The sequence below is a fragment of the Trichosurus vulpecula genome, chromosome 4 (genome assembly GCF_011100635.1).
Source record: "Trichosurus vulpecula isolate mTriVul1 chromosome 4, mTriVul1.pri, whole genome shotgun sequence".
Classification (NCBI taxonomy): Eukaryota; Metazoa; Chordata; class Mammalia; order Diprotodontia; family Phalangeridae; genus Trichosurus; species Trichosurus vulpecula.
The window spans coordinates 218,321,796-218,332,990 of NC_050576.1; the positions used below are offsets into that span (position 1 = coordinate 218,321,796).

The following is an 11,195-nucleotide window of genomic DNA, read 5'->3' on the forward strand; positions in this document are numbered from 1 at the left end:
CTGCCTATCAGCATAAACATTGTGTGAGCCTACTGCCTTGTCTACATTTCACAGGTGAGGCAACTGAGGTGGGCATATGTCTTGTCCTGAGAACAAAAAGTCATGTAAAGGGGTAGAAGTGTAATAAGAAAACAACAACCTAGACTCCTCAGATTATGCTGAATGAACCCCCAAAAGACCAAGTTTCTCTTCACCCTTGATGCTTAGTGGTAGTCAGAGAGCTAGCAGTCACTCCAAGGCCCCCTTTCACAGCCTACTTAGAGTGCAACACGATAAGGAACTAAAAATACCCCATGCCCAGTGTTTGACCTCTTATAGATTCTCGAACCTCCCATCTACCTAGCATCTCCTGATGTTGATCTGTGCTGGGCGGAAGATGACTATTCCTACTGGGCTTTTATAAAAAGGACTGGGGAAGTCAGGGAGCCTGAAGAGAAGGCCCTACCAACAACATCCAAGTACTGCTGAACCACATTCTTCGGCTCCGGTCCCAAGAAGACATAGAAGTTCAGTATGCCTCCTATTGCTCTCCAGGTCAAGGCAGGTCTTGGCTGTAACACTACATCTGCAAAGGAAAGCAGTCTTGAGAATTTAGTAAGCACCTGGAGACCACGGTTCCCCAGAAGCGAAGAGTCTCCTCTTCACACCTTATATTTTTGGCTTCTTATCTTATGGGGTCCCTGAAGCCATGGTCATCACCTCCCTCATGTACTCACTCTCTTGAGGAGAAAGACAGAAACACAGAGAATGAAGAACAAGAGGGTGATCTAAATTTCACTGGCTCAGTGGGGATGGGAATGATGGGATGAGGAATAAAGGAACAGGAACGGTCAGTCCCTAAGTGTCTCCATCACATTCAAAACTCCATCTCCCAATAATATGTCACAAGTGAGGTCCCTGAACATTCCTCCTACTTCTGGGTGGAAGGTAAGCCCACACACAGCGTATGCAAATGATACTGCACAGCACAGTCCTTCTCATATAAATATATATATATATATATATATATATATATATATACAATATATATAAATACATATACATTATAAAGGACCTTCTCTTATAAATGCCCTGAAGCATTTCATACCTATATTCTCATTGGTCTGCAATATCATAAGGCAGCTAGCTGGGAACAGGGAGGTTCCTATCCAATTGACAAAAGAAAATGGGGCAGAGAGGGATGAGCAGCGATGGAGTTAGGAAGAGAAGCCAAGAAATACAACTCCTGCTCCAATGCAGCAGGAACACAGCTAAGGCGTGGGGAGGCACATAATCCTAAGTTCTCCCACCCAGAGGCAGACAGGCCGTGAGTACAATGGAAAGGGTTCTGGTTATGGAGTTGGAGGACCTGGGCTTGAGTCACAGCTGTGCTACTTAACGCTCACTTGACCTTGAGCAAATCACTGACATGGGTCTTAGTTTCTTCATCTGTAAAACGGATGGAGGGGAGTGGAGTTAGACTGTATCAGTTCTTAACCTTTTTTGGGTCATGGATTCCTTTGGGAGTCTGGTAAAATCTACGGACCCCTCTCCCAGAACAATATTTTTAAATGCACAAGATATGTAGAATTACAAAAGAAACCAGTCATATTGAAACAGCTATGAAAATATTAAAAAAAAACACCTTAAAACCCCCTAGAAATCAAAAGATGTGGACCCTAGGTCAAGAACCCCTGGACTAAATGATCTGAAGCCCTTTTTAGTTCTCAATGTGTGATTTTACCAGAAGTCCTCAATTACTTACCCATGGCATTGCTGTTCAGTAGGAAGACCCCATGGGCTAACCCTCCATCCTCCAGGCATAGGTAGAAAGGGTGGGAACCATAGAGATTGGCCCCAGGCTAGGATGGAGAAGTTGCCAATATTAGTTTTGGATGAAATCCTATCTCCTCCTCCTAAACTAATTAGAAAAGTGACTGTGATGAGTACTTCACCAAATGTAGCTGTACTTTCATGAGACATATGGGCAACGTACTTGTTTAAGGACAGGAAAGCAATGGAGACTTGGGTCCACAGTGTCATAGCTATAGAGAGTTCCTTCCTGATCTCGAGGAACTTCCTGTAAGTCTCCATTCCCTCTAAGTGCACAACAAAGGCTCCTTGGGGGAGGTGATGACATAAGCCTCACACCCCCCCCCCACACCCCCACCCCCCCCTCCCCCGGGCCCCTGCTGCTGGTTCATATTCTGAAGCACAGAGTGATTTCGTACCACCTCTCAAGTTCCAGTACGGTTATTAAAGGGCCAAGAAGGACATTTCCACTTAGGTTTTGGCTAACGCAGGACGCAGGAGACAGAGACAAGTTCAGAGAAGAGGTCGGGGGAGGGAGTTAACGAAAGGCAAGTTGGGTGTGAGGCAATGCTGTGACCTGGCAGTCAAAAAGAACCCACTATCAGACTCCACTGAGCTGACATACATGGTTATCTTACAAACCAGCACCCCAAACCCTCTGAATGTCTTAGAGAGGAAAGGACAATGGGACCGGAGAGGAATTTCCTCCACAAATCCTCTAATTAAATGCAGTGTTAATAGATGTGTAGTTTCTAGAAAGAAGAGATGGCTGCTCCATTCCTCCCTGTGTCTAACCAAACACTGAATGTTATATTTTCCAACTCAGAAGTTCTATGATCATTGATTAACTGGGTGCATCCAGAGAAAGGTGACTGGGATGGCAAGGGAACTGGAGTCTGTGTAATACGAGGATCTGTTTACCAGGTGAGAGCTCTCTGACCCAAGGTAAGAGAAGACGGGGCAGGGGAGACAACAAGTATCTTGAAGGGCCGTCAGACAGAGGAGGGACAGGCAGTCTTGCAGAAAGGCAGATTTTAGAACCAATTCCTACTGTCCTGGAAGCACTGTGCTAGACCTTGGGATACAAGGCCCCTGCTTACTTCCTAACAATTAGAACTACCCAAAAGTGGAATGGATGGAAGAGCTTCAACAGGCATTGGGTTCCCCATCACCAATGGATGGACACGTGTGAAGAACAATATGGAAATGATTCCTGCTTAGGAATAACTTAGATTAAATGACCTCTGAGAAAGGCCTGTTTCACCAGACAAAGGCGTCCATGACACACAAAAAGCCCATCTCTAGTGAAAGGAAGAGGGGCTGCTTCCACTCAGTCGTTCCCATCAAGAACCACATCCAGCCATGTACTCAAAGGGCTGGTGTGAGAAAGCCGCCATCACTCTTTGGACTCCAGTCGCTTTGTTAGAATCGAAGTGGAAATTACCTCTTAGATTCTACCAGAATTAGCATGGTCCACAAACTCTGCATGGGGAACTGCGTGGCTACATAACAGCTCATGTGAAAGACAGCAGAGGTTTTTAGGGGATTGCAACCTGGACCTAAGTCCACAGTGAGACATAACAACAAAAAAAACCAAAACAACGTGATCTTAGATTTAGAGAAGTACAGTGTTCACAAGCCATTGAGCAATGGACGTTCTATGTCTTCTTCCCCTCCTAACCTCTGGTCAAACTGGAAAAAAAAAAGAAGAAAAACATCTTTCCTTTCACAGCCCTCCCCATTTACCTCAGGCGCCATGTCTCTGTTCCAGAAGGTGATCTTGGTCCAGTTGGTGTTAAGTATTAGGGGGGTCTCGTGTTCCCCAAGGCCAGTGATGTATGGGGAGGGGAGAGAGGTAGTAATCTGGAGAAACTGGTCAGCGAAGAATAGGGGAGCAATGGTTGTATTCAGCCTGCCAGGGAGAGACCAAGATTTCCCATTGAGCCATCTGGTCCACAGGTAATCTCAAGGAGAACAGGAGAATCTGAAAGTGACCTGAATACAGTGGGGGAAATGTTCCCAAAGGGACCAATTTAGCTGTGCTCTGGGGCCTACAGGGGAACCACCCTCTTTATCCTTTTCCTAAAAATAAGAGAACAGCAGTAGCCCAAGTTATGGCACACTGCAAAGGACTCTGGCCTCAGGAGTATGTGGCAGACTTTTTTGGGGAGGCTGTTCCACTTTGCCTGTATTAACCTTTAGACAGGCCACAATCCTTCCCAGTAGAGCAAACTACCGATGACTGACAGAAGAAACTAGTCTTGGTCAAGCACAATGCCTCACTTCCCATCCTAGAAAACAGAGTTAGCAGAAGCTGGAGCGGGTCACAAAGGCAGCAGTGACCATAGGCTATGAAGACTGTGCCGTCCGTCTTAGTTGTCAATTCCCCTCATGACATTAGGGAGTCCAATTTAGTAAGCTAGAAAATAGTGCTCTTTGAGAGTTCTGGCTTTTAAGAGAAGTGGCTGAGGTGCCAGCTCCTTTTGTGGCTCTGTCTGGAAATGAGGAACTGGACATAATGACTTCTTGAGAACCTGCTCAACCCCAGAATCCACAATCGAATTCCATTCCAAGAATGAACAAAATTATTTCGGATCTCTGCTAAGACACAAGGCTTATTAAACCCAGGACAAAAACATCTCGTGAGAAGACACCAGTCAACACAACAACAAAAAAACAAAAACAAAAAACAAATTGGGCAGGGACTTGAGGGGGAAAAGAGAATGGGAGAGTACAGTCAGTTCTTTCTGTGCAAGAGGGAGAGGAATGTTCTTCTCCGGCTGTCCTTACTACCGGGCTATGCTGATTTAGTAGAATAAAGATACTTACTCTTCTCTTGCCTCTTCCCCACTCCTGTATGCAGAGGCCCCTCTCAGCCCAAAACAAGAGCCACAGAATGCAGCTGCGTGCTCAGAGGGAGACACACCATCCAGCAGTGGCAGAGTAGGTCTGAGACACAGATGCAATTGAGGGAGCAGACACGCAAAGTCCAAAGATAGAGAGGCAGTCCTTGGAGGCCAGAAGTGGCTTCAAGGAGCACAACTTTTGGCAGCACAGAAGAGACTCAAGAGAGATCTATCCCCGGCTGCAAAGAGGGGCGGATCTTGAGGGACCGCCTGAGCAGCCCAGCCCACGGAAACATTTAGCCCCAGGGAACGCTTTGCAAGGGCCCTGCTGCTCTAAAGCTGTCAGCTACCTTGGCCACTTGTGCTCCTACAGGTGAGCCTTACCACCACAATACTCTTCAGTTTATGCCAACTCTTTCTACAGACACTGTGTATTTTGTGGGAGAGTGTACCCCTGGTTTCTGGGTTATAGCTACTGTTACTTATTAGGACATTTATTAGGATAAATAACTGCCAAGAGCTGTGTCTACTGGCTGACCATTAATGCAACAGCCACCAAATGAGGAATAATAAGCTGTGATCATAGCAGTAGGTACTCATAGGTTCCCTTCCCCCCCACCCCCAGAAATAAAGGGTATCAGCCGCCCTGTAGGGACTCAAACTGTGAGCTCGAGCGCATGTTATCCCGTAGCGAGTGTGACACTGGGAAGCAGGCACGTCTCTGGAAGATGAGTGTGAACTCGTGCCTTCAACTCTCAGACACTTCCAGTGTGAGGTCTGAGGATGTGACCTATACAGACAAAGCGGAGCAGCCTCCCCAAAAAAGTCTACCACATACACCTGAGGCCAGAGCCCTTTGCCGGGTCCCACGACTCAGGCTGCTGTGATTCTCTTGTTTTTAGGAAAAGGACAAACAGGACGCTCCCCTACAGGCCCCAGTGCGCACCTAAAGGGGACCCTTATGCTTCTGACACCTGGCACTGGCTGTCCTCACAGTAATAGTAATGACCACAATAACCTCACATGCATAGTAGTCTTGGAGGTCTGCACAACACTTTTATCAAAACAACTCCATGAAGTAGGCAGTGTGAGTATTATTATCCCACATATTATTGTGCACAGAGTACCGGCCCTGGTGTCAGGAAGATCTGGGTTCAAATCCATCCTTTCTTACCAGCTGTTTGACCCTAGGAAAGGCATTTAACCTCTCTCAGCCGCAGTTTCCTCAACGTAAAACGGGCATGATAACAGCAGCTACCTCCCCGGGCTGTTTGAGGATCAAATGAGAGACAACATCTGTGAAATGCTCAGCACACTGCTGGGCACATCGTACACAATATAGAAATGTTTATTTTCTCCCCTTTGTAATCTCCATCTTGCAAATGCAGAAACTGAGTATCTCAGAGACTAAATGAACCGTCCAGTCATTTGTCGTTGTCATTTAGTTGTGTCTGACTCTTTATGACCCCATTTGGGATCTCCTTGGCAAAGATACTGGAGTGGTTTTGCCATTTCCTTCTCCAGCTCATTTTACAAATGAGGAAACTGAGGTAAAGTGACTTACCCAGCGTCACACCTCCACCACAAGTATCTGAGGCTAGATTTAAAGTCAGATCCTCTTGACTCCAGGCCTGGCACTTTATCCTGTGCCACCTAGCTACCCAGTTATTAAATATCTGAGCTACAATTCAGTCTCACATCTTAACTTCTCTAGGCCTCAGTGCTTCATCTGTAAAATGAGGGTACTGGACTAGACGACCCCTCAGATACCTTTTAGCTCTAAATATTATCATCCCAACTCGAAAGTCCAGCACTATCCACTACACCATACGGCCTCTGGCACTTCTAGGTTTGCAGTCAGGGAGAAACAAATGAATACTCACAACACCATGCCATTTGACTTCCTAGATATGACCAAACCAAAGGGATTGTTCTCAAATGCCACACTGTACAGCTGAGAAGGAGCCCTGCTATTGACTTTGGGGGTTTCCATGGGAACCTCATAACGATGATTGGCAGGATCTTTGATCTGGGAGAAAAGGAAAGAAGAATTTTAAGTGCCAGTCACTGACTCATTGATGAGCGGGGAGAGGCCCGGTACTAACCCCAAAACCCATTCCCTAACAACTACAACCAGTATATCTACCCCATCCCAAACTTGGCACTGGATTTGAGCTTCTACCTACCGTAAAATGCAGTCGGCTTTCTGTCTCCATCCGGACCTCCAAATGCAGGGTTAGGATGTCCTTAGGGAAGAAGGTAGGCACTGCACGAGTCAGCATGGCGGTGTAGCCTGTCCTCGTGGTGGTGAGGTTCTCCAATTTGTAGCTGGGGTAACTGGGTGGGAAGAAGCACCATGGCTGCCCTATCTGAGAGAATCCCTGCTGAGCCACCGGGACATAGCAGCACCCCCGGGCTTCACACTCCTCCTGAGTGAGGGTCTTTTCTGGAGCACAGTCAAAGCGGTAATCTGGGGAGATGTCACATTGCAAAGGCGCTCCAGCAGGGGTTGTAGGGGACCCCTGAGGGGGCCAAGCCTGGGGTTTCCCTGTTGCCTCCCAGCCAGCTCTGTAGACACCCTGTTGTGTGGAGGAGATGTCTCTGCGTTCTCTGGGAACCACAACTGATACATGGAGAAAGGAAGCCCCCAGGAGAGCGGTGATCATTAAGACGACAGCACCACAGCCTCCTAGAATCAGCCATCGCAAGTGCCAGGGGCGTGGCGTCCCTTCCTCGGCCATGACTTACACCTGAGATGGCTGTGCGGTTTCTAGATCCAGTTGTATGTAGCCTGTGGAGACAGAGAATTAATGAAGCCTTGATAACACGAAGGGGCTAAGGCCAACTCAAAGGAAAGTAAGCCTGATTCAACAATTACTGATCCACAGACAGTTTCTTGGTATCTCAAAGCGTTTACCAAACATCAACTTCTAGACAAAGATGCTAGTGGTCTGGACTTTCCATAATGAACAAATGAAGAAACAGAGGCATGAGAGTTACAATGACTTGCTCAAAGCCAAGATATAAGGTAGGAGCGTGAAAGTGAGGAAAAGAAGGTAAGGAAGACAAGGTAAGGCAAGTAAGGAAGACTAAAGGCTGACTGCTTTGACATGACAAATAAGTCACACTAAGAACAACAGGGTGTTTTTAGTTGTAGGTCAGAGGTCAATTTAGTCAATAAACAACTAATAATAACTCAAATTTACATACTTATATTATAAATGCATTATATATCTTAATAACTTTTACATATAATGCTTTAATGTTTGCAAAAGTACTTACCTAATGTGAGCTTAACAGTAACTGATATGTATAATTTCTATTTTACAAATGAAGATGCTAGAACCCAGAGAAATTTTATTCTTGGTCATATAGTTTATGAAGTAGTACTCTGACAATAGTAATGAGTCTTCCTGATTCTAGGCCCAGCACTCTATCCACTGTGCAACCTAACTGCCTCTGTGAAATGGGGATAACAGCACCTATCTCCCAGGGTAGTTGTCAGGATCGAATGAGATAATCATTATAAGGTCCAATGTTAGCTGTTATTACTATTACACTAATCTGACCATGACCCTCTCCTGCTCAAAATTCTTCTCATGCATGGCACCACACTGCCTCAAGGATGAAATGCACTCAGTTTGCCATTTAGAGTCATCCAGGCTGGCTCCAGCCTGCTTTTCCAGAGCCATTTCCAATTATTCCTTCAGACACTTTGCATTCTAGCAAGAGAGTCCACTTGCTGTTCTCCGACCTGCACATTCCATTCCCCTCTCTGGACCTTTGTGTGGGCCATCCGTTCCCCGTGCCCAGAATGTATACTTCTGTCTCACTTCCGCCTCTTGGAATCCCTGGTTTCCTTCAAGGCTGACCTCAGATGCATTTCCCACAGAAAGCCTTTCTTGATGGAGAGGACTGAGTGCATTCCAGGCCTGGGACACATCCTGTACAAGGGCCCAATGTTGGGACAGGGAATACTGTATAAAGGAAACCTCAAGGCCAGCCTTCCTGGAAGTAGTATATGTGAAGGAGGGTAACTACAACAGAACTGGAGGGTGCAGGAGAGGCAGGACTAACCACAAAGGGAGATCAGCAAAAGCATGGGACTGGAGAGGGCACTTGAGTCAAATCTTGAAGAAGGCTGATACTCTAGAAGACAATGGAAGGGTACACTCCAGGCATTAGTGCAAAGAGGAAAGCCTACTAAGAAGAACAGCAAGTGGTTGTAATGTATAATATGATTACTATGGATGGGGGAGGAGGGGTTAATGTGAAATCACTCTGGAAAGGTAAAGCTGGGGCCATATTGTGGAGGCTTTAAATATTAAACAGAGGAGTTGGCATATGATCTGAAACTAGGTAAGAGGGAGCCAGCCACTGGAGCTTCATATTGGAGCAAGGGAGGGACCTCAGTCAATGGACATTTACGAAGCACCTACTATGTGCACTCCTACAGTGTGCTAAGCAGTGGCGACACAAAAAGAAGGAAAAGACAGTCTCTGTCCTCGAGGAGGTCACAATCTAATGAGACAAGAAGCAAACTAGTTATGTGTTGTTGGGCCATGTCCAACTCTTTGCCACCGCATTTGGGGTTTTCTTGACAAAGATACTAGACTGATTTGCTATTTCCTTCTCCAGCTCATTTTACAGATAAGGAAACCAAGGCAAACAGGGTTAAGTGATTGGCCCAAAGTTACACAGTTATTCTGAGGCTAGATTTGGACTCGGGTATTCCTGAACCCAGACCCTGCACTCTATCCACTAGACCCAAATATGCACATATGTAACATCGCATATGAGAATGATAAATAGGAAATAAATATGGAATGCCCTAGAATTAAGAGGGGCTGAGAAAGGCTTCCTGTAGAAGATGGAATTTTGGTTGGAACTTAAAGGAAGCCATGGAGGCCAGTAATGCAACAGAGAAAGAAGAGTTCCAGGCACGGGGACGGCCAGAGGAGATGCCCAGAGATCTAGGGTCTTGTTGGTGGAACAGCCAGGAGGCCGTGCCCCTGAACGGAAGAGTACATGGCAGGATGAAGGTGCAAAGAGACGGGAAGGAAGGAGGGGGCTAGGTTGTTGTGTTTAATCCTAAAAGAGGCAGGGAGCCACCCAGTTTATTGAGGTGGGGGCGGCGGTGGTGTGGTTGGGCTTGGGCTTTAGGATAATCATTTTAGTGGCTGAATGGAGGGCGGATTGGAGACCGGCAGTCCCACCAGGCAACAGTCCTCCAAAGGTGGGGGAGTCAGAGGGGAGAGGGGGTGCTCATTGTGAGATGCGGCTTCAAGCAACAGCTTGAGTGACAGTTTGGCACTGAGTGTGACCCCTGGGGTGAGTCTCAGGGCCTGGGAGACCGGGGCTGCCCTTTACAGTAAGAGGAAAGTTCGAAGGGGGGGAAGGGCTTAGGGGAAAAGATAATGCGTTCAGTTTGGGGACTGGTGAGTTTCAGATATCTACGGGACCTCCAGCTCGGTATAGCTGGAGATGAGGGGACAGACTGGGGCAGGAAAGGCGGAGCCAAGTTTTAGGCATGGCATCTTGGCTGTTAGGGATCTGGGGAGACCGGAGGCAGGGGGAGCCCGCAGGAAGCCACGGCACAAGCACCTCCAAGCAGCGGAGGGAGGGCAAGGGATGGGTGAGAGCATGGGCAGTGGGGCAGCGATGGAGAGGTCTAGCGCAGAACCCGTTCTCTTCCCCCTGCATCCCGACGCCCCCCCTCCCCTGTCCCAGCTCTTCAAACCTGTTCCAAGCGCTCTGCACCGGCACCCTCCGAAACTCCTCCAACCTGGCTTGGGACTTCTGCCAGAACTCCCCCGACGGCAGCCCCGCCCCTCTCCAGCCCAGGCCCACCACGTGACCCCGACGAGCGGCTCCCTGCCCATCCCTTCTCCTCCTCTCTCCTCCCCCCACCCACGTGACGAACGGCCGGCTTCGTCAGGTCTGGTCACGCGCAGTCAGTCTCGCCTACCGGGAGGAGAGAGACGTGCGCCCAGGCTCCTCTCCCGCCCTCTTAGCTGCTCTGCCGCCCGGCGTCCACCCTGCAGCTGTGTACACCCTGGGGGGGAGGTGTGTCCGGAAGCCTCTCACACCCTGGCTCCCAGTCTGTGCTGCCTTTTCTGCCCCACTTCCCTTCTCCCGGGCCCTCCTCTCAAGGACTTTTTATACCGAGATCCGCAGCCGCGGGTGCGGGTGGCGGCGGCCTAGCGCCTCCAGGCCTTGGCTTCTGAGACCTTTCCGCTTCCTGCCCGGGTTAGCCCTGGAATTGTTGGCTCCCTCCTCGGGCACCGTAAGGGAGCGTGGCTCCGCCGAGAAGAGATAAAAATAAGGCGGGAGGCGGGGCGGATGGCATCTCTTTTTTTTAATGTTTGGAGAGGCGTGCCTGTCGGAGCGTCTAAGCGTGTGATCTTGTTTTCTTACTAAGCTCCTAACTCGGGGGTGTTTGTGTCGGTAAATGCTGCACGGATCCTTTAATGTAGGACTTTAAAAGAATACACGGCAGCAGCAGCGTTCACCAGAAAAAAGTTTACTGTGTGCAATTAAGTGTTGTAGTGGAAATAA

At 48.1% G+C, this 11,195-nt stretch overlaps 1 protein-coding gene across 1 annotated transcript in view; it reads right to left on the reverse strand.

The window, feature by feature from the left end:
- Positions 1-10,965, reverse strand: part of GAA (glucosidase alpha, acid) — a 33,663-nt gene extending 22,698 nt beyond the window's left edge. The window contains exons 1-6 of the mRNA XM_036756810.1: positions 10,803-10,965; positions 6,824-7,428; positions 6,521-6,666; positions 3,538-3,703; positions 1,745-1,841; positions 446-565 (exon numbers count right to left, since the gene is read on the reverse strand). Of these exons, the coding sequence (XP_036612705.1) occupies positions 446-565; positions 1,745-1,841; positions 3,538-3,703; positions 6,521-6,666; positions 6,824-7,378 (1,084 nt within the window). The 5' untranslated portion in view covers positions 7,379-7,428; positions 10,803-10,965. The remainder of the gene's footprint in view (positions 1-445; positions 566-1,744; positions 1,842-3,537; positions 3,704-6,520; positions 6,667-6,823; positions 7,429-10,802) is intronic.
- Between the last annotated feature and the right edge of the window lie 230 nt (positions 10,966-11,195).